This window comes from Cebus imitator, unplaced genomic scaffold, assembly GCF_001604975.1.
Source record: "Cebus imitator isolate Cc_AM_T3 unplaced genomic scaffold, Cebus_imitator-1.0 Scaffold363, whole genome shotgun sequence".
In the NCBI taxonomy this organism is placed as follows: domain Eukaryota; kingdom Metazoa; phylum Chordata; class Mammalia; order Primates; family Cebidae; genus Cebus; species Cebus imitator.
Window position 1 is genome coordinate 2,047,158 of NW_016107678.1, and position 23,945 is coordinate 2,071,102.

Consider the following 23,945-nt stretch of genomic DNA (forward strand, 5'->3'; position numbering starts at 1 on the left):
GCCACGTGTGTACCTATGCAACAATTTTGCATGTTCTTCACATGTACCCCAAAACCTAAAATGCAATAAAATAAATGGGGGAAAAAAAAAAGAATGCACCTCTCATTTATTTCTACTACTGTCTGCGTCTGCTTTGCTCCACCTAATCTCTCTATTGCTTCAGATTCAATTTCCCTATCTGTGTATATTTTCCACTCAAAACTCCCTAGGAAAGAGGATCAAAATGAATGGGCTAATCATTATCTAATATGTATTGCCTGCACCAATCAAGAGTTCTAAGCCACAATCTTCACTGCTGGTCTTACAAATGAGCACACAGATGGAGGCTTGTGACTCTAACTGCCAACTCCTAGAATGTGATCAAGATCACATGACACCAAACAAAGCAACTGAGAGCCACTTAGCTCAGAAGGGAGACCATGAAGGCAGCAGGTCATTCTCACTGTGCTTTTGATTTTTGACACAGGATTTTGCTCTGCTGCCGAGGCTGGAGTGCAGTGGCGTGCTAACAACTCACTGTAGCCTCAACTCCGAGGCTCAAGCTATCTTCCTACCTCAGTCTCCCTAGTAACTCAGACTACAGGCACACCGTACATATCAGACAGGTGAATTGTACTTTTCATCAGAGAAAAGGTCCCTTGATTACATAAAAATCAAATATAAATTAAATACCCATCTAAGGAATGTACTGTGCTGGATATAATATAGTTGCTCTACATCCTCCATAATTTTTATTCTAATTCTCTAATAATATCTAATAGCTAATGCATCTTTTTAACAATGTCTCATCCCACTGGAGTCTCAATTTCAGAATCCCAAACTCACAGTGAGTCGGAAATGATCCTTGTGCTTTTGGTGAACTGCAGATGTAAAGTGTTGATCACTTGGCTGGGGAAGGCGATTTTCTTCATCCAAAATATCCAGTATTCCCACTAATTTGGCTTCAATCAAATCTATTTCGAAAAATGAAAACACTCACAATAATGTAAAAACATAACACTTTAAAGGCATGTTAACAATTCACTGATCACAGATTTCAAGGACTGATCAGAAACAACACAGCGCATGATTCTATATGTGTTCTCTCAAAAGTTATAGAGAACAGACAGATTTTTATTTCAAATCTGGTCATTTAGTAAAAAGTAACAGCATGTATCTAATATAGATTTTAGAAAAACCACTAAAGAAAGCAACTGATTATAATAACCATTCCATTTGTAAACCAGGAAAAGAGAATAAGAAAATGGAAATTTCTCCTTTTCCAAATGATACCTATATTCCAAGTAAAGTAAAACTAAAGAAACTTCTGCATGCACGGCTTTTTAATAATACTTTTAGAAACTGATGTAAATGCTTTCAAACAAAATCTGTCAGTAACAACACATTTTTACATTCCTTCTATTCATAGTTTGAATTTCCTGCCTGTCCAAACTAACTATAAAATGTAAACTGCTTGAATACAATATATAAGAATTATTGACTGAAAGCTGGCTGGGGCGCTACAGGGAAAGGTTTCTTTACCATTAAAATGAAAGCAGAGCCTCTATTCTCCTGCTGCACAGTATTATCTGGCTGTGACACATGAAGCCAAGTCACAACCAGTTGGAGGGTGCTGTCAATGCACAGAGGTCAGCAGAACCAGGAGAATCACAGAAAAGCAGGGCAAACCCTGACAAACTTGCCTGGGGTCTGGCCGAACTATGGACTTCCACAGGTGAACGATAAATCTCTTTGCTGACTAGGCAATGAAGTTTCCCTCTTAACCAATTTACATTTTAACTATTTATGTAGGAAAACATTCTTCAAAAAAAATAGAAGAGATTATAGAAAACTTCCAACAAAGATATATTTGATGCCTTGGTAGGAAAAAATAACTTCCAAGCAGTAATACAGAAGTACGTAACCTTCTCTCAAATACCAGTTTCAAGTCCTATAACAAGTAATGTCAATTACAAAAAAAAAGCATGGAAAAATCACTAGTAAACACCCTCCATCTTCCCATAGTTTTCAAAGGTGGAGTTAATAAACACATACCTATACAGTCCTGATTATCCACATAATGTACTTCATTAACACCTAAACCTTCTTTTTGATAGAGTTCTTGTTCCTAAAAATAAAATAATTATAATCATAGACATGGAAATACTGAGCAATAATGAAATGAATTTTGTGCTGTTTCTGAACATGACATTTATTAATTAGAATGCAAAGGTTTATACAAACTGGTATAGCCTTAAATGGTTTTCCAAAGACATAACAGATTTTGGACATTAGCAGACAGTTACTAAAAGCAACGAAATAACAACTAACTGCAAATGGGCTCTAATTCCTCATACATAATATATATGAGGCACACATCACTTGGGGAAAGTTAGTTTAATTTAGAAGAACAATACATGATCAAAGTTGAGTCCTCAAATATAAGTCTTCTATCTTCTTAAATTTTTTAAAGGGGTTTTATCATAGATGCGTAAACTATGCAATGAGCTTAAGTAAACACTGTTTCCTGAAAGTTTAAACGTTTCCTCCCATGAGAGATACTAGAAAAGATTTCCAACATTCTAGAAGGCACTGTCCACTTTAACACATCTCAATTTGAAATTCACATTTATTTTAAAGAATATTCATTATACAGTTTCTCAATAAAGTTTTTTGGTAGGTTGGTGTAGAAGGGAAGCATTAGCTTATGTTAAATTAGAGGCATGCAGGTAAAACTTCACATGGTAATAGAACTAGTATGACTGGATAAAACTCTTCAGAGACATTACCTTACTGGTAAGTACTTATTTTACCTTTTGTTTATGCCAGAATTCATTTAACTATAGCATGTAAGTAAAATGTACCAAAACTAGAATGTGCTGGGAAGTCCATAAAAACATAAACACAGTAAAAATGTGGAAAAAGACAGATGGGATAGGAATAAATTACTGCACATTTCAGCCCAGGTATTGATCGACTTACGACCTATGCAGCTTAAGACCATTCGACTTTATGACCACAATCACTAGCCACGACTGCTCCGCGTCTGGCAGGGCAAACGTTGCCCAGGTGGGCGTATGACAGTGCGGATCAGCTTCTGGCAGCACTACCATCTCCACGTGCACCATTTCAACTGTACATACTCAACTTACGACCAAATCATGTTACGACCGGTCTGCCGGTCCCAATCGTGGTCGTTAAGTCGAGCACTAGCTATACAGGCAGCTGACAGTCCACAAGGGGGCATGACAAGGAAAGTACTGCCCAGGGGCACTCCAGGACAATGGCTGCATCAAATCTCCTGACTTGGCGTCTTTGCTGCCAGACAGAGAGAGAGAAAAGGTGAGCAGGCAGCAGAGTAGGCAGAAGCAGAGAGACTTGAGAGAGGTGCAGTTGGGTGCCGTGGCTCACGCCTGTAATCCCAGCACTTTGAGAGGCCAAGGAGGGTAATCACCTAAGGCAACGAGTTTAAGACCGGCCTGGCCAACATCGTGAAACCCATCTCTACTAAAAGTATAAAAATTAGCCAGCCACAGTGGTGCGAGCCTGTGGTCCCAGCTACTGGGAAGGCTGAGGCAAGAAAATTGCTTGAAGCCAGGAGATGGAGGCTGCAGTGAGCTGAGATTACACCACTGCACTCCAGCCTGGGCAACTGAGCGAAACTCCGTCTAAAAAGAAAAAAAGAAAAGAAATAGAGACAACAAAATCATAAAAAGAAACAAAGGGAGCTTCAAGTCTATTAAAAGTCACTAGTAAAAGTAGATGTTCACTTCTGAAAGAGTTTTATTGGGTCCCTAAACTTCAGTTGAACTATTAACACTTCTAACATGCCTGAGCCCCAGGGCCTCTGCTGGGCTTCCCAGATTCCCTGAACCACCTTCCGTTATACATCAGCCATCCCCACCAATCAGGGTAACTGCAGCATATCTCTTCCTTGAAATTTAAAATAGCTTAATGCAGATTTTAAATTTAAGTTATAATGGCAATTACCTCCTTCAGAATCCTTTCATTAAAAAATTGTTGAAGTTTTTCATTGCAATAGTTGATGCAAAATTGTTCAAAACTGTTATGCTCAAAGTACTCTGAAAATATAAAACCAGAACCAAGAGTCATTATGAGATCAACTTCATATAAATGTATCATAGACTAAACTGTAATTGTAATAATGGCCTAATTTAAAATTAGGTTAAATATATATGTATAAACATATGTATGTTTATATATAAATATATAAATATAAACAGTGATGGCTAGTTCTCTACCTTTGAACAAAAGGTAGAGAATTATAAAGTTTAAAATACTTATTACATCAAAGTATACATGTATATACATATATTTAACATATATATATATATATATTTTGTTGTTGTTGTTCTATATTTCCCAAATGTACTCATTTCAAGATAAAACTTTTTAGGCATTAAAATTAAGTATTAAAAATGCCTTGCTTCAATTGACAAATAAGTTGTTTGTCAAATGAGACAAATCTTGTGTACTAAAATATATAAAATGTAAGCCACTTGTAACAATTTTTTATTTTATTATTTATTTTTGAGACAGTTTCCCTGTCACCCAGGCTGGAGTACAGTGGCACCATCTCAGCTCACTGCAATTTTCCCTTCCAGGTCAAGTGATTCTTGTGCCTCTGCCTCCCGAATAGCTGGAATTACATACATCTGCCACCACATCCAGCTAATTTTTGTATATTTAGTAGAGACAGGGTTTCACCATGTTAGCCAGGCTGGTCTCAAACTCCTGACCTCAAGTGATCTCCCAAAGTGGCATGAGCCACTGCACCCAGCCAACATTTTTTAAAGCACAGGTATTAAAGCAATCTAAGTTAAGTTCAAAAAAATGACTTAAAATACAAGTGCTTTAGAAGATTTTTTTCTGTATAATCTGTAAAATTACTTATCAAAAATGCTGTGGATACTAATACATTTCTAAAATTAAAAGATTAAATTACATGATGTCTAAAATACACTTGGCTTTACAATTTTATAATCCTTTGTATGTGTATGCTATGCTAAAACTAGTATAGTAAAAGAAAAAAAACTCTGGATTGTGAAATCTTAAGTCAGTGATGGCTATTTCTCTACCTTTTGAACAAAAGGTAGAGAATTATAAAGTTTAAAATATGTATTACATCGAAAGCAAAACTCCATCCCTCCCCAAATGTAAACATTCATACATTCCTTTGGCAAAAACAAACCAACCACAGAGAAGACACTACTCCTTCACAGCCAGAAAAATGCCCACATCAATAACGCCCAATACAAAACCTATTAGATTTATACTTCAAGATTTTTTATTTTTGTCATTCAGAGCAAAGCAGAATTCATATCCTGGTAACCCATTTCATTTCTGGTTGAACTGCTCTACAGTTGTTCTCAATTACTTATCCTGATACCTTATTCATTTGATGGAAAATTCACTGGAAATAACTACCTGCTGACAACAACAGCAATGAATTTCTACACATAGTAATGAGGTTGTCCTATAAGTTAGGTCAACCTATCCCCAGCTCTACAAATTAGCAAATTAGTCAATGGTTTTACTGACTTTATCTTTTTTTTATTTAGTTAGTGAATGTATTATCTTTATTAATAGCACACAAGGGTTTACCTTTATTCAGCTGTATTCCTTTTAGAGTACAGAGATATCCTTAACTACAGCAGCTTCCATCAATGTTTTAATTTTAGAATGTATCATCAAAACTAATCCCCACAAGTCTTTTCTCTTCTCTTTAAAGAGTCAGCTCCCTATCTAAGTCATACGATGAAATCTGAGTGTGGACATATAATTACACATACATCAAGTAAAATGCGTTACAAAGGAGAAAAGGTTTAAGAATAAATCCTAACGTGTGAAAAAATATGAAACGAATATATATTCACAAAAGAAACCTACTTACCAAAACCAGCAATATCTAGAACTCCAATAAAATAGGATGATGTTTCAAAAGGAAAACACTGATTTACTCTGTTTACCACATGATCAAAAAGATGGCTATACACCGTCTTTGCCAAGGCATCACGAGCATTGTTTGCTTGCTCCACTTTCAGAGGTACCCTATAAAAGAAAACTATACCAGTGAAAATTCTTTAAGATACCATGTGTGAAAATGATGCCACAGTAAGAGTTTACCTAAACATACCCACTGTGAAGAACAAAATAAATAGTTATCAAGAGTCATGTGAGAATTGGTACAGATAAATGGGGCTAGGTAGAAAACTGCTGCAAGAGAACTAATAGAATTACCTAAAATTAGATCAAAAGTCTATTACTGGGTTAAAAAAATGAGGCTTAAAAAATCATTTTGACCCTAATTTAACAAGTTGAATACATAAAAAATTATTAAAGGAATAACCTTCCTTTTGACTTTCCTTAAATGCAAAGGAAAGAGTATTTAATTCAGTATAACTTTAAAGTTTGGTAACTTTACATTGTTTAGGATAAAATGTTTACATCTTAAAATTTGAACTGTCCAATTCTACTATTTAATAAAACTAACTGCATTGTATAAGAGTATTAAATGTGGCAGATACAGACACACAGCCATTGACCTCAAGAAAACTATAGTCTGATGAAGAGAGACTGGCACAGAAGAGAATTTCCAAATACCATGCTAAATGCCACTTAAAGATAAGCATGGGGTACCAAGAGAGCACCCGAAAAAAAAAATGTCAAATTTGGAAATAGACTTATAAGTCACTCAGGTCAGCCTGATAATTGAGCCTCTCTAAACAGTGATTTCTCACTTACATTTTCTGCAGTGAAACCCTTTCTTAAAGTGAATTTCATGTGGACACCCTATACATAGAACACATGAAAGAGTTGATTTGGATTCTGGAATGGCATTGATTGAAAGAAGGAAATGACAACAACAACAACAAACTGCTTTGGAACAAAGGAGAAAATGGGGAAATGGAGGCAGCAACAGCTACACATTTATAGGCTTTCCTTTGGGCCCCAGAGACAGCTGTAAAGAACCAAGTAACTGTAGGCTGTAAGGTGCTGCTCTACAAATGTCTTCCAGTGTTTATCATAAGAACAATTTTGAATTTGCTTAGCAAAGAATCAGGCTAAGCACACCTGGCTAAAACTGTCCAAAGAATAAGAGGTAGCAAATTTTCTGAGAGACTAAAAGCTTTTTTCAAAAAAAATCCTGCTTGTTTCAATTTGTTGGAAACTTTTCTGAAGTATGTCACTAGAGCTCATCTGACTTTTTCCTTCCACAAATGAAGATCCTGCAGTGCCTCAGAATGACAAGGATGAATGTCAATTTTATTCTACAGTACCAAAACCAAAACTACATAAAATATAGGACACGGAGACAAAAGTGCACAAACATCCAGGTACAATCTAGAAGTTCTTGGTTGCTGATTTTTAAAATCTTGGTTAAGCCCTTATTTCTTGTCATTTTTAATTTCTTCCAAATAAAGAATCCTAAACATAAAGAAAGTGTCATTTGCTGAGTACTTTGCTAAAGTGAGTTCTGCTTAATAGAAGTTTTAGTACATATTATATGCATGAAAAATTAAAAAATGATCTGTTGCCTAAAACTGCCACATATTGATTTATATCATCAGCTTGTATTTGCATAGCTGTATAAAAGTATACCTCTCTCTTACCTTATAAATTCCAAATATCAGCAGGGAACAACTTTAAGAGCTATGTCAAACTCCATTTATTTATATGGTGGATTACTACATTGAGGTGCACAGAATTTTGATTTATCAAGCACAGGATTTAGAGCATAATGAAAAGAATGAATTGTGTATAAAGATCAACTTTAAATTTCAGTGTTCTCAGAAAAAGATTTTTCCTTGACAAACTGCAAGGCAAAATTTTTGCAGAGCAATTAGTTAAGGAACTTACTTTATAACTGTTCCTTTGGTGCCCCCTGCTGTTGTTAGCATGACTCTTGTGGTCAAACTTACTCGAAGATCATCTTGGTCCAAACCCAGCAATTCAGCACAATATTCCAAAGACTGAGCAGATTTATTCTTCAGATTACAACCACCTAATGGAAATATATTTTAATTGAAATTTCTAAGTAAGTATTATATAAACCAGATTTTCAAGACCCATTTCTTAGAATTATACTTCACTTACATAAAACTACAGAATAAGCAAAACTTATTTGTAACTCTTAAATCCACCTCATTTTACACCATACTTGTCAAACACCCATACTGCTAAGCTCAAGAGAAGACCCTCTTTTGGGGAAATTCATGGTATAACCCTTTAAGCACATCAATATTAAACTGCCACTGTTTCATTTTTTATGACCATGTAAGCAAACTACACTAATGATACATTATAATATTTTTTAATGTATTAACTCTTTAGAGAAATGTAGCATCTCATCATTAAACTTCATATGACTCCAAGAAATTTCAAGGAGTAATTTTAATGCAAATGCTGTAAGGCACCTTAATATATCAATTTGGATGCACCTGTCTGTCTATGGGTGTGTTTATGCATATATGTAATAAGCATGTACTCATGTTGCTTGGGGTTGGATGGAGAGAGTGAAGAGACAATTACCATTACTTGCACAAGTTGAGTATCCCTTATCAGAAATGTGACCAAAAGTGTTTCAGATTTTAGATTTTTTCCAATTTTGGAAAATCTGCATATACACAATGAGCAATGAGCCCAATTCTAAACACAAAATTCATTTATGTTTCATATGCACATTAATAATAACATGCAATATACATATAAACCACTGTCTAGTTTCTCCAACAGCTTGACTTTCTGTGCTAGAGATCAATACAAATGCTTCCTCTTCTCCTTATTACCCTTAGGGGTATCTGCAAGCCTTTTTGACATTTTCTTTTTTGTTGTTGTTATAGAAACAGGGTTTCACCATGCTGACCAGGCTGGTCTTGAACACCTGACCTCAGGTGATCCACCTGCCTCGGCCTCCCAAAGTACTGGGATTACAGACATGAGCCACCATGCCCAGCCAATTTCAGTAGCATCTTTACACTGCAGAACAGAGAATAGCCAAAAAAAAAAAAAAAAAAAAAAAAAAAAAAAAAAAAAAGCAATGTAGCTAGGTCTTGACCCATGTGGGTATTTTGAGAAATCTGCCGTTGGCACATCTAACCTGCACATATGCCACTTTATTTTCTGTGTGCTTGTGTAGGGGCATGCGAGTAAAAGATATATTGCAGCAGATGGCGCCAGGCAGGTCATTTTTGCCTTAGTACATAATAACTGCAGATTTCGACTTATAAAGACTGTTTTAAAAAGTATTATAAAGAAAGACAGTGCTTTAGTCTCAGAGATAATCAGGTTCTGCAAGTACTAACTATGTGACCTTGAATAAGTTACTTATTCTCTCTGTGCTCAGTTTCCTTGTCCATAAACCTGAGATAGTAACTTTACCTACCTCTTATGGTTATGAAGATAATAAGGTTACATATGTGAAGTGCTTGGAATAGTGCCTGGTACAAAGAAAGTACTAGATAAAGATTAACTATTTTTTCTATTTATTTACTTGTATTATAATATTTAAAAATAACATTTTACAAATATTTTCAAAGATTAATATTAATAAATGATATATTCTAAGGCTACCTAACTTAAAAACCACAAAGAATATGTGAAAATCATGGGAATTTTATGACAAATTCATAAACTACTTAACAGACCAATCTCAGAATATATATGAGAAAAAAATGTGAAAAATGAGACCGTTTTATAATAAGATGCTGTTGGGACAATTCATTGAGAAAAGAACAGCTTCTTCAATAAAAGTACTGGAACAACTGAATGTCCACATGCAAAAGAACGAAGTTGGACCCCTTCCTCACATCTTACACAAAGATTAACTCAAAATGGAATGAAAGACTTAAATGTAAGAGCTAACACTATTAAACTCTTAGAAGAAAACATAAGCATAAATCTTTATGATCATAGTGTAAATGTTCATTTCTTTGATACAATAACAAAATCACAAGGAATAAAATAAAACAGATCAATTAGGCTTCACTGAAATAAGAGCTTGAGTTTCAAGGAACAATAACAAATTAGTAAAAAGATAACAAACGGAATGGGAGAAAATATTTGCAAATTATGTATCTGACAAACAACTTGTACCTAGAACATATTTTTTTTTTTTTTTTTTTGAGACGGAGTTCCGCTCATGTTACCCAGGCTGGAGTGCAATGGCGCGATCTCGGCTCACCGCAACCTCCGCCTCCTGGGTTCAGGCAATTCTCCTGCCTCAGCCTCCTGAGTAGCTGGGATTACAGGCACGCACCACCATGCCCAGCTAATTTTTTCTAATTTTTTTGTATTTTTAGTAGAGACGGGGTTTCACCATGTTGACCAGGATGGTCTCGATCTCTTGACCTCGTGATCCACCCGCCTTGGCCTCCCAACGTGCTGGGATTACAGGCTTGAGCCACCGCGCCCGGCCCCCTAGAACATATTTTTAAAACTCTTACAACTTGGTAATAAAAAGACAACCCAATTAACAAATGGGCAAAGAAACTCAACAGACACTTCTCCAAAAAAGATATACAAATGGTCAGTGGGCACACAGAAAGATGCTCAACATCTTGACCCATCAAAAAAATGCAAATAAAAACCACAAAGAAATAACACTTCACACCCACTATGATTGCTATAAGCATACAGATAGTACTGGTGAGGATATGAAGAAACTGAAACCCTCATACACTGTTGATGGAAGTATCTACTGTGAAGTAGAATAGCTACTTTGAAAAAGTCTGACAGTTCTCAAAAGGTCAAACAGTGTTTATCATGCGATTCAGCAATTCCACTCCCAGGCATTTACTCAAGGAAAATAAGAACACATCCAAACACAAATTTGTACACAAATGTTCTCAGCAGCATAAGAGCCAAGAAATGGAAACAACCCAAATGTCCAGAAACTGATGAAGGGGTAAAAAAAATGTAATATATACATACAATGAAATATTATTTGTCAATAAAAATAAAAGGAAGTACTGCTAAATACTACAACATGGATTAACCTTGAAAACATTATGCTAAGTGAAAGAAGGCAATCGAAAAAAAAAAGATTATATGATTACGTTTATATGAAATGCCCAGTATAGGTAAATTTATAGACACAGGAAGTAGATTAGTGGTTACCTAAGGTTGAGAGAAATGGGCAATGAGGAGTGACTGCTAATGGGTATGGGGTTTCTTTGCAGGGTGACGAAAATGTTCTAAAACTATGGTGATGGTTGCCCAACTCTGAAAATACTAAAAACCACTGAAATGTACACTTCCAATGCATGAACTGTATGGTGTATTAATTAGATCTCAATAAAGCGCCTACCAAAAAGAGAAAACAGATACTTTGAGAATATACTGAATGTCCCACATATGAAAATGTGCTTATTACTCATGTGTAGATTCTATACATATACACATTGCCTAAAATTATGTAACTGTCAAAAAACTGAACATCAAATAATTCATTTAAATATTTCTTTTTTGCTATTTTGCAGTTTCTTACACATCTCCAAAAAATATGTAAGGCTAAGACTTAAAAAAAACAAAAAACAGGCTTTTTAATAAGTCTTAAAAGGAAAAATACCTATGAAATAATGTAAAGTTTCATATCACTTCTTTCCAAAAAAGAAATTCTTCAAACATTTTTAAAGTCTGTTGTTATACTAACATTTTATTTGTTATGTGGAATTTAAATAACATAGGCAGTCCCAATAAGTGTTTTCTGCATTTTCATTATGCAAAAAACTTCTTTATGACAGTTAAGAGTCCTCTAAGTGCTTATTGGAGAATAATCTTTCAGTAGAATAATTATAAAAATACCAAATTTTTTGGAGACAGGGTATCACTCTGTTGCTCAGGCTGGAGTATAGTGGTGCAATCATGGCTCACTGCAGCTTCAACCTCCCAGGCTCAGACAATCATTTCCAGCATGCACCACCCATGCCCAGCTAATTGTGTGTGTGTGTGTGTGTGTGTTTGTGTGTGTGTGTGTCTGTGTGTGTGTGTATATCACAAGCATTGACCACCCATGGCCAGCTAAGAGAAAGAGAGAGAGAAAGAGAGAGAGAGAGAAAGAGAGAGAGAGAGAGAGAAAGAGAGAGAGAGAGAGAGAGAGAGAGAGAGAGAGAGAGAGATGAGTGTGTGTGTGTGTGTGTGTGTGTGTGTGTGTGTGTGAATCCTCCCACCTCAGCCTCCCAACATGCTGGGATAACAGGCATGAGCCACTATGCCCTGCCAAAACTAAGTTTTTTTCAAATAGCTAAGACATGCCAAATCAAGCTCCCTAGGGAAAAAAGAAATCACTTCTAATTAGAAAGAAACCATTTGGATCTGTACGAAGAGTCATAGGAAGGATGGAGACAAATAAAATATTCACTTTTAAAATAATTAATTTAATCATTTATTGATCCTATTGATTCCCTGCCTCTTTCCAATCTTCCTTGATTTCTGTTCACTTTCCCTTCGACAAAAGAAAGTTAAAGAAGAAAAATAAGAGACAATGCAAATAGCAGTACCTTTTGGGCATTTCATACTCTTCTACTAACTGCATCATGCAGCATTTATAATATTCTATACATCTGCATCTTTTACCACAGGGTAATAAAGAGCTGTGAAGATGCCATTCTTCACTTCTAACAACATTTCTAAAGTGTGCATTAATTATTGTAAAGATTTTTTTGTGTGTTAGAATCTCCCACACATTCTCCCTTGGTATAACAATGCGAGAGAGAAAATGAAATGTATGCTAACATTCATTATATTTTCAAAACAAATTTTCCAATCCTTCAAAAAAAATAAAAAATTTTAATGCATATTAAGAACATATCAAATTTTGCTTGAATTTTTTTCATTTTAAATTGGGAGCAATCTATATTTTAATCATACTTCCTCATTTAAAACACTTACAGTGCCAGACTTACTATGTGCCAGACACAAGTATTCAAATCATTTTACAAATATTTAACTAATGTATTCCTCTTTACAACATGAGGTAGGGACTATTACTATTTTCAGTGAGGAAACTGAGATATGAAAAGGCTAAGTTCCCTGCCTAAGGTCATACAGATAGTATGTGGTGAAGCATCTGGATCAGGAGCACGTGCTCCCATCCACTATGTTATGTTGCATCTCACTTATTGATTTCACAGCATTGCAGAACATTACATCTGAAAATCATTAAGATGTCTGTTTTAGTCTGCTCATTCACAGATCACAAATTTCAGTAGCCTGGGAGAAAGGAGGGACAATTACCACAAGCCTCTGAGTTAGTCAGGCCTGAGTTGAACCAGCTCTCACATCTACAACTTCATCAATAACCACACGCATCACTTTGACACAGGTTCCACTTCTGTAAAATGGAGATAATATCCCCTACCTCATTATATTTATGTTGTACAGATTAAAATTATGATGTTTACGATGAAATAGAGAATGAGAAGGGTCTTGCACATAACACTTTTTTTAATGTTCTTTTTTCCTGTCTTCTTACACTCCTTCCCCATATACACACTATTGCTAGGTACTGATTGTACTCTAAAAGTTCTTCTCCTTTTCAAGAGGATTATTTCATTTTGCAACTGAAGACACCAAGGCTCAGAGAGCCTCTGGGATCTAACACCAAAGCCCATTATTGACTAATACATTAAATGGTGCTGCAGGTTTTCCCTAACTCATCCTTGGTATAAGATCCTAATATCTTAATATAGGGATTGACCATCTTTTTCTCTAAGTGCCAGACAGTAAATATTTTAGGCTTTACTAGACATACAGTCTTTGCTGCAACTACCCAACTCTGACACTAGCACAAAAGCTGGTATAGACCATACATAAATAATTGGGTGTGGCAATGTTCCAATCAAATTTTACTTATAAAAACAGGCAGTGGGCTAAATTTGGGCCACGGTTCAGTTTGACATTCCCTGTATTTGTGGATTAAATTTAGAACTATGCAAAGTTCTACTATTTATGTACAGACTGAAACACTGCAGTTGAAGAGTTGATTTTGCCATGCATTTAAATACTGTTTTCAATCTGCATAAGATTAAAATTTTAATTTATTTCCATTTCTTACTAATAAAGTACATGGACTGTTATATATTAAATTATCCTAATTAATTCATCCAATGATCCTGAAAATTTTCAAAAATGCCTTAATAAATTATACAGAATTAATCTCCTCACCTACTGGAAAAGTGTAATATCAACTGGAAAATTTAACTAAAAATTACCTTAAATTTATTAGGATGAAATAGTTATTTAACCTTGAAAAATTAGAGGTTTATAACTAAGCAATATCACTGATTTGTTCAAAACAGAGCTCAGAATGACTGATAATGAAACATTCTACATTTGGTAGATTCAACATTTAACCCAGTGTATTTTAGATATTTCTTAAAGTTTTTAAGCAAGCTGCACATAAACAGTCAATTTTCATATGACAAAGAAATAACAGAAATTCTATTTAGTTTTTTTTCCTCTTAAACATATGAAAAGCAAACCTGAAGTGCTGCCAGCTTCCTCAAAATCAATATTTCCAAGGTGCAGGACGCCAGCTACTACCCGGAAGAGATCAAGCTTTTCTTCATCATCCAAACCAATTTTTTTCATAGCTGTGCACATTCTAATAAAATCACCATGGTCATCTAACAGAGGATCTTTCAAAGAACCTGCTTTAACATACTACAAAACAAGAAGACACCAATTAACTGATCATTACATTATTTAAGTAGACTAAAACTACTACACCAGGTCAATTTATGTACTATATAACATGCAAAAATAAAATCTGTCAATGGGAAAATCTTTACTATTCTAACATTCAAAAACTAAATGGCCAGGAAAAGTATCACAGGATCTCTCTATTCTATTTCACTATTTACTACATGTGACTCTACACTTATAAGTAAAAATTTCAATTAAAAGAATAAAATTAGATGTTTTTCAATTAAATTACGATTTTCACTCTAAAGCATTATAATCCTAGGACATTAGAAAAAGATATAAATTGAGTGAAAAAAAGGGAATATCAATAGTTGAAATGAATCAATGTCTACAGATTTTTTTAAATGAGGTCATGATAAATATATTCATTTAATTATTCTACAATGTATACATGTATCAAACAGTACACTGCACTTCAATGTACTATATAAATATATATTATTCTTGTCAATTAAAAAAGGAAGAAAAAGTAGGTTAAAAAGTGCAATGGAAAATTTAAATGTGACAATTAGTATGACATTCCTTTAGGTTAAATGCCACCAACTGTACCAATATTAAGTAGTAGTAAAAATAGTGGACAGGCTGATAGAATTTTCATGTCTGAGAATTCTTTTTTAAACCTTTTTATATGCATATATATAAGGTAAAGGATATTAGTAAGCATTATGCTTACTCTAATAATTTATGCAATGACTTAAAATATTTTAGAAAAAATGAAGAGAAAATTTGTTTTCTCTCCTAAAGGAACTTGCATGTAACGTACTCATTTGTTAGATTCTATACTAACTTAGAAGAAATAAAGAAGAAAGTCAGGTCTGCAGAAACTAGAAGGAGAAACATAAAAGTTACTGGACACAAGAAGATTGTACTAGAAATTTTCCAGAACTTGAGAATATATGTTAAACATTAAGTAACAGGATCATGATTAACTGGTCATTAAAGATGCCTCCAGGCCAGGAGATGGATATCTTTTCCTCCCAATAAGCAAATGATTCCCAGCTCAAGCTGTAATTGTCTCTCTACAAAATTATTTAAAATGTTCAATTATGAATGTGTAACAATTCTGGAAAATATCTAAGACAATAAAATTCAATTTTGTTCTTAAAAGAAGCCAAGGAAACAGTCACATGCAGCCAAAACTGTTCAGCAGAAAACACACATCATGCAGAATTTTTAGTCTTGCAATTGAAGGATTGCTTCACTTAAAAACTGTTTCTAATCAAAAGTTAAAGAACATATTTGCTGTATGGCAGACTAAAAATACTGCATTTTTCTAAAAATTACACACAACCTAAAGACATTCAGATGGAATTGGGCAAAGGGTTTAATTAGTCAAAATGATCACCTCATCCTCCTGATAAAGAAGACATAAAAAGTAATTTAAACATATTAATCCATTATTTACCTATATGCATAAACACACACTCAATCAATGTAAATAAGATTTCTAACAGAGTATAATGACTCTAGAATAAGAGGGCAATTTTCTTCTTTCGAGAGTACACACTACACTTTAGGGGGTAAACTCTGGTTTTCTTTCCTCTCTACTCCATTTTTTCCATAGCAAATGATCAAATTTATATCTTTTTTTTCCCCTCTTCAGAACTCCTGCAATGTCCCACTAAGAAATGTCTCCATTATCTTAGTGAAAAGAATACAACTTCTATATTTTGGTATCTCAGAAAAACACAGTCTTATCAAGACAAAGAAAGACAATGTAATAAATATTAATGTTCCTTCTTAAAGTACCAACCATGACTTTAACAAAATTTATAGTTTATAATTCAGATTCTGTATCTATAATGATATATAAAATATCAAACAAAAATTTACTGTAGGCTTGTCTGCTCAGAATTTGAAATAATGAAACATTTTATTTGCTTTCTGTTCTTTTATATAAATATCCTAAAGACATAAATCATCTAATCCATTTTAAGAGGAGTCAAAAATATTGGGCTTACAAATATAGAAGCACTAAAAACTATTATAAAAACTCGTCTGATTACTCAACTTAAATTTTTAATAAAATTAATAATGGTAATATTAACCAGTAGCTATCATTAATCATTACATAGTATTTCATAATTTAAGCCCCTGGAATACATGCAACTTAGTATCACTTATTAAACACTGCATATTAAAATTTATAAAGGGTTGTAAATTTTTAGATTTAGAACTTGTTTTAAAAACAATAATGGTATAATTATATCTAATTACTCTTAGAAAGATAATTCATTGAAACCAATATACAAAATTTTTCATATATTACATAAATATCATGTTTTAAACAGAACTATAATAATATATAAGCTTTTTTTTTTTTTTTGAGATGAAGTCTTGCTCTGTCGCCCAGGCTGGAGTACAGTGGCGCAATCTCTGCTTACTGCAGCCTCCATCTTCTGGGTTCAAGCAATTCTCCTGCTCAGCCTCCCAAGTAGCTAGGATTACAGGCACACACCACCATATCTGGCAATTTTTGGTTTTTTTTAGTAGAGACAGGGTCTCACCATGTTGGCCAAGCTGGTCTCAAACTTCTAACCTCAAATGATGCACCTGCCTCAGCCTTCCAACTGCTGGGATTACACGTGTGAACCACTGCGCCCAGCTAGCTTTTTTTTTTTTTTTTAACTCTGTTACCCAGGCTGGAGTACAACAGCATGATCATTGTTCACTGTAGCCTTCACCTCCAGGGTTCAAGTGATCTTCCCACTTCAGCCTCCCAAGTAGCTAGAACTACATAGGCATACACCACCTAACCTAGCAATTCTTTTACATTTTTTGTAAAGACAGGGTTTCACTACGTTGCCCAGACTGGTCTCAAACTCCTGGCCTCAAATGATCCTCCCACCTTGGCCTCTGAAAGTGCTGGGATTATAGGCACGAGCCACCACACCCAGCCTATAAGCCTTTCTTCCCAAGAATGCTTAATCTATTTACTGTCTACATCAAAGCTCACTTCAGCCTTGAAACAGACAATAAATTGTAAAAGACATATACTTAAGCTCAAGTGGGTGATATAAGACTAAGTTTCAAAAATGCTAGAAGAGAATGATTCTCAGGCAATTTAATACCTTCATGCTTAAAAACAGAATGAGAGGAGAGCAGTGATGCACAACCAGGAAGAACCAGAACCTGCAACTTCACTAGATACCAACAAGAGGTATAAAGTATTACAATGGGAAAGAGACTTAGATAAATATTTAGTTTTCAAAAGTATAAGCCTAAAAGTTAGAACTCTTACTTGGGCTCCAAAATAAAAATTATAACACATCTTTCGGAATATTTTTTTTTTTACATTAAAGATTTTAAGAAACAAGGTCTACTATACCTCAGGACTTTTGCGGTTCTGTAAAATCTGTTTGTCAGTTTCTTTGTTAGCAAAGTATCTAGTGCAGCCTCGGTTTAAATACTATGACAAAACAAATTAAATATAATTAACATATATGATCCACAGGGAAATAACACAGGAAAAAACCCAAATTATCAAATAGTGCCAACCATGAAGAATTTCTAAACATAACTTGAGTACTGTTTAATGTTTAATCTCTCCACTAAAATACTTCTATATTTATAAACATTTTTCTTACTACTAATAAAACCAGGAATATTAAAAATCCTAATCTCTGAAAGTAGATTAAATAAAATGATTAAAATAAAAATCAATGACATAAAGGTTTTCTACTTTTAAAGGGCAATGATTTTATATCTTTTCAGTAACAAAAATCTAAATACAGTCCATAAAATCATGAAAATCAGCTTCCTACTAAATACATAGAATCTCGAGTAAGGACCCATACTGTGGTTTAATTTTTCAAGTAATATTTTAAATTCTGAATAATTAAGAAATACTATCCTTGATTTTCTTAATTTCTGATTTTCAGAGTCAGTTTTTTAAAACATGCTTTTCACATTTACTGACAGTTAACAATAATTGTACATAAATTACCGTGCTTGCTTTATGGATCAGATAATTTTAGGTTTTATTTCAACGATTTACCTTGCTTCCCAAAGGCTTTTAAAAGCTAAATACTTCCACACTATAGAATAAGAGGAGCAGTTCAGAAAAAGAACCTGTATCAATATCAACAAGAATCTACTGCTCACATTTATTACTCTTGCAACTGAAGGCTTGCTTCATTTAAAAACCGTTTCTAAACAAAAGTTAATGAACACATTAGCTATAAGGCAGACTAAAAATACTGCATTTTTCTAAAAATTACACACAGCCTAAAGACGAAATTCAGTTGGAATTGGGCAAATCTGACCAGGAACGATGTACACAGAAAACAGAATGGATAAGTTTTTTAAACACCTCAGCTTCTCATAAATCAGGTCACTATGATTTTATTCTACCATGGGATGAATTCCCATCCCAGATTAAATATACCACATCATACACATACCAAAAAAATTTATAATAAATTTGAATTATTTGGGGATAAATTAAATTTTAGATAATCGATACATCTATCATTCCTTCTCCATTATAATTAAATGCTAAAATACAGTAAAAACAAGACAACAATATACATGTTTTTTTTCCTTCTACCCTAGAATCGTTGGGGAAAAAAATAAAAGAGAAGGGAGAAGAAACAATGTTGGAAAGCATTTTCAATTGACTGTTTCAAGTAAGAGCTCTTTTACTTAGCAGAATGATAGCTTAAACATATAAAGCCAAAACTAATATTTCTTTGCAACCAAGCATTTTGTCTCCTCACTCCAACTGTTTTGTCAAATACTTTGCTTCTGGGCAGTGGGGCCTAATATTACAACGTTTTAGTCTTCCTGAAACTAGAACACTACCCACCCCTGCCATCTATTCTTATTCTATCTAAGCTTTCTCTACATTCAAGGATCTATCCATGATTATAGCAAATGGCTCCATAAAAGAAATATTTGAAATGTCTAAATAATGCAAACATTTTTAAACCTTTTACTTTTTAAAGTATATTTGTGGTTAATACAAATGCTTTCAAATAGGTATACATCCACAATTCTTTACATACTAATTTTAATGGAGTAGTGATCTAAACTTTTAGTGACCAAAAAATTTCAACAATTTTGGAAGTGTTCAACCTACTGCAGGTTTCTCCTTTGCTTTTAACACCTGATCTCTCAGTTATAACCAGAGGGCTAACCTACAGAAAAACCTGATGAAATCACTAACATAATTACAAGTCATTTTAAGACATAATTATTTGGGGGAAGTGGATATAGTAGTGTGTGTGTGCCTGCATATGAGAGGAATATTCAAGATGGCAAATGTATACAACGCTGTTCCCCTACTCTCCCTCTTACCATAACAAGGACTTTCCTGTAAGAAAGGAAATTAGGCCTCCCGGTTCACACTGCAGAAGTAGGAAACCTTCTGACCAGAAACATTTTAATAGCTGCCCTTTCAGGATGCCTGCTAGTGTACCAGGAAAGGCTGTATATTCTGAAACCCAGAAATACTATGCTCCCAAACCTTAAAGCAGAAAGAAATGCTAGATTAAGACCAGGACAGTCACATCACTTTACTGTCAACTAAGTGTTCACAAAACCACATCATTGTTATTATATTTTACATAATTCACAGTAATATATATTCCTTTTCTAAAAAACATAGTAAAAAAAGAAATAATTTTCTTTACTTCCATGAAAATAATGTGGACAACTAGCTTCAAATTCCAATTAATTTGGAGAGTTCTAGAAAAGACTGGAGATTTTGGAAGTATATGAAGAGACACATTTATAAAGCATTTTAAGACAACAGACTTAAAATTTGCAAATACACATGAAGAGAAATTGGATGAAGTAAAAGATAAGCTCTCTGCAAAAATACACACACAACAACACAGCAATAATTATGTGTTACGATTCTCAAAAGGAAGATTTCTGACCAAAAAAGACTATCAGAATCACCTGGGGAACTCTATACAAAGTACATTCCTTACTCACATTCCATTCCTTTGTATAAACTACATTCCCATATTCCATACACAGACAGTTTTCTAACTTGAGAATCTGAAAATTATGTTAACCATTCCCAGTTACCACTCCTAGAAACTCTACTCCCTTGGCCTGTAATGCTCAGGGGTGCAGGGGTGTGTCTGCGTGTGTGCGTGCGTGCGTGCATGTGTGTCTGGCTATTATCTTTGTGTACGACTGGGTATTATTTATCTTTTTAATCCTGGCACAATTCCTGGCACCCAATGGGCAAGCAATAAATATTTGTTGTTGAAGTGAATTAAGAAATACATTCATGTGTCCTTTATTAACATTAATTCAGTGTTCAAACATTTTTACAGATAACTCAAAGGTAACTTTAAAGCCAATATTACATAACTATGATAAATTTCTAATTGAGTTTAAATTGATATGGGGTTTAATATCTATCCTTTTACCTATTCCATTATGTGCCTCCTCATATAGTGTTATATTATAAACTCAGCAGTACATCTTAATACAGATCTTCTCAGTACAGTGATCATTCTAACATGTTATACTTGATCTAATGTAAGTTACATACACACAACAACCAGATTTCAAAATCTACTAAAATAAGTTTTAAGACTAATGGTAATTCTATTTTCAAAAATAGCATGAAATTATTTTTTCCTTGAGCCAGGGTCTCGCTCTGTTACCCAGGCTGGAGTGCAATGACACAATCATGGCTCACTGCAGCCTCAATCTCCTGGGCTCAAGTGATCTTCCCACTTCAGCCTTTGGAGTAACTGGAACTACCTCTGCGTGTCACCAAGCCTAGCTAATTTTTGTTTTGTTTTGTTTTGTTTTCAGAGACAGGGTCTCACTACATTGCCCAGGCTGCTCTTGAATTCCTGGGCTCAAGCAACCCACACACCTCAGCCTCCCAAAGTGCTGGGATTACAAGCATGAGCCACTGCACCTGGCTGTATGAAATTTCTTTTCTTTTGACCTACCCGAAAATTATCTGGTGAGCTCAAATGAAGTTTTTCTCTAATATCTTCAGAAGCACCAGCACACAACCTATAAAAGATATGATAATTTCTTTCCTCTTTGCCTTGAACACAGATCCTAGATTTCTCTAGAAGATAATGTGAAACAAATCCTCCAACAACTGAGCTCTAAAAAACAAAACAGAGAGAAAATATATTTTTACATTTAAAGTCTTAAAGTATACCTCAGCAATCTTAAATTATTTACCTTTTCTAATACACGTTTGTCTATCATAGAGGTTATAATATTCATCAAATAAAGGGGAAACAACAAAAAACTAAATGTAAGCTTAGAGTATTTATAATGGTCATCCTTCATTTTAAACATCCTCGTTTAAGTCTCTACCCAAATCCTACTAAGTTTGGAGCCACTGTAGAATCACAATTGACCTTGCACCGTACCTCAACACAAGTGCTAGAATATCTTACATGACTAGCTATACAGTAATACTCAATGACAAGGTCAAATTCAGTATCTGGGTTTTAAATTCTGAAAGGAGCTTTTTAGGTGGTCGTAGTGGACATACACATTCCTGAAATCATCTAAAGTAATAACGAAACTTAAAGGAATTTACCGTAAGTGCAAGTACAGCACCAACTGACCCCTGCATTTTCACAAAGAATTCCCAAAAATATCATTCCAAAGCTTACTCTCACTTACCTTTTCATTAAAATGTATTTCTACAAATTTCCCAAATCGACTGCTATTATTGTTGCGAACAGTCTTTGCATTTCCAAAGGCTTCTAGGAGTGGGTTAGCTATTGAGAAATAAAAAAACTCCATCAAAAAATTAGCATGAAGGAACATTACAAAATATACATAGTATGCCTCCATTTGTTAATATATATGTCTAAAAAATGCTCTAAAAAATATTAACATGAAGGAATTCACATGTAATGTCCATTTCCACAAATATTTATTGACTGCCCACTAGGCTCAGGCAATATTCAAGTCCAGGAGATGGGAAAATTTCTCAAACATGTAAAAAGAAAATGTAAATGTTATAGGAAAAGCTAAATTTTTAAGCCACTGCGTTACAAAATTTATAACTCGATTTTAAAATTCTTTCCCTAAGACTTTTACTGCTTTCTCAAGTATATCAGGCTCACAAGAGTACTAATTATAATAGATAAAACAGCAAGCCTCTTGTGAGAAAATATAGGCAAGAAATGTTATTACTTGACTTACTTTTGTAAAACATTTTACATATTAACATAGCCTCCAGATTTAACACTTTTACATGTACATCCAGTGAAATTTAACAAATTAAGAGTTTACAGAATTATCTAAGAAAGGCTCTCAGAATAATAGGATTTAAAATCCTAACAAACAAATATAACATTTTCATTGTTATTTTATAATAACCCATACACATACCATGACTGGATAAGAGTCAATAGAGTCTACTCTTATACTCACCTAAGTCTCAGTTATAAACATACAAAATTAGTGTTAATCTTACACACGTATTCTCCATCAACAAACTTAAAGTGCTTCATAGTGTTTAGTGTTAAAATATTTTTTCATGAAGCATGTTTTTGCTATAATAAACAGGAAGCCATATTTCTTATGAAGCCTTTTCAAGTCTATTTCTCCTATTCTATCCACGGTAGAATGCGTAACTAGTCTCTAAAGCTCTTTTAAAGCTCACTCCCCAGCCGTTTTACTTGCCAAAAATAAGAAAGCAAACATTAAAACTAAAAGAAATATTAGCATATATCCTTCATGTTTCAGATGGGACAAAAAAACTGAAGCCAGCATGGTCAACTCACTCTTCAAAGGCCACATAACTGGCTGCTGACAGAAGGAGAACTCATTTACAGGTCTCCCAACTCCCTTCCTGGTAATCTACTAGTTTTTACTGAAGAATTTAATACAAGCAAAGTATCCCCAAATAGGGTAAGAACCTCTCCAACAGAAAATCATATTAATGCTACTAATAATATACTCATTCCAAAACCAGCAACTAAACTTCTACTACAGATGGCATCGAAAAAACTCTAGGCCCTTCCTGTTACATTTGCTACTCTCCATTAAGAATCCCAGCACTTTGGGAGGCAGGTGATCACCTGAGGTCAGGAGTTCAAGTCCACCCTGGCCAACATGGTAAAACCCCAACTCTACTAAAAAACACAAAAATTAGCCAGGTGTGGTGGCATATGCCTGTAATCCCAGCCACTCGGAAAGCTGAGGCAGAAGTATCACTTGAACTCGAGACACAGAGGTTACAGTAAGCCAAGATCACACCACTGTACTCCAGCCTGGAGGATAGAGCAAGG

General features: G+C 34.3%; 1 protein-coding gene across 3 annotated transcripts in view; it reads right to left on the reverse strand.

The window, feature by feature from the left end:
* The window catches only part of MYO6 (myosin VI), a 159,735-nt gene that overhangs the window by 56,773 nt on the left and 79,017 nt on the right, over positions 1 to 23,945 (reverse strand). For 2 of the 3 annotated variants that reach the window (XM_037730814.1, XM_037730815.1), the window contains exons 8-17: positions 22,327 to 22,424; positions 21,630 to 21,794; positions 18,035 to 18,115; positions 16,052 to 16,060; positions 14,484 to 14,664; positions 7,861 to 8,005; positions 5,894 to 6,051; positions 3,970 to 4,061; positions 2,035 to 2,107; positions 826 to 953 (exon numbers count right to left, since the gene is read on the reverse strand). In XM_037730814.1, coding sequence (XP_037586742.1) covers positions 826 to 953; positions 2,035 to 2,107; positions 3,970 to 4,061; positions 5,894 to 6,051; positions 7,861 to 8,005; positions 14,484 to 14,664; positions 16,052 to 16,060; positions 18,035 to 18,115; positions 21,630 to 21,794; positions 22,327 to 22,424 — 1,130 coding nt within the window. The remainder of the gene's footprint in view (positions 1 to 825; positions 954 to 2,034; positions 2,108 to 3,969; positions 4,062 to 5,893; positions 6,052 to 7,860; positions 8,006 to 14,483; positions 14,665 to 16,051; positions 16,061 to 18,034; positions 18,116 to 21,629; positions 21,795 to 22,326; positions 22,425 to 23,945) is intronic. The other variant, XM_017506839.1, reaches the window with a different exon arrangement.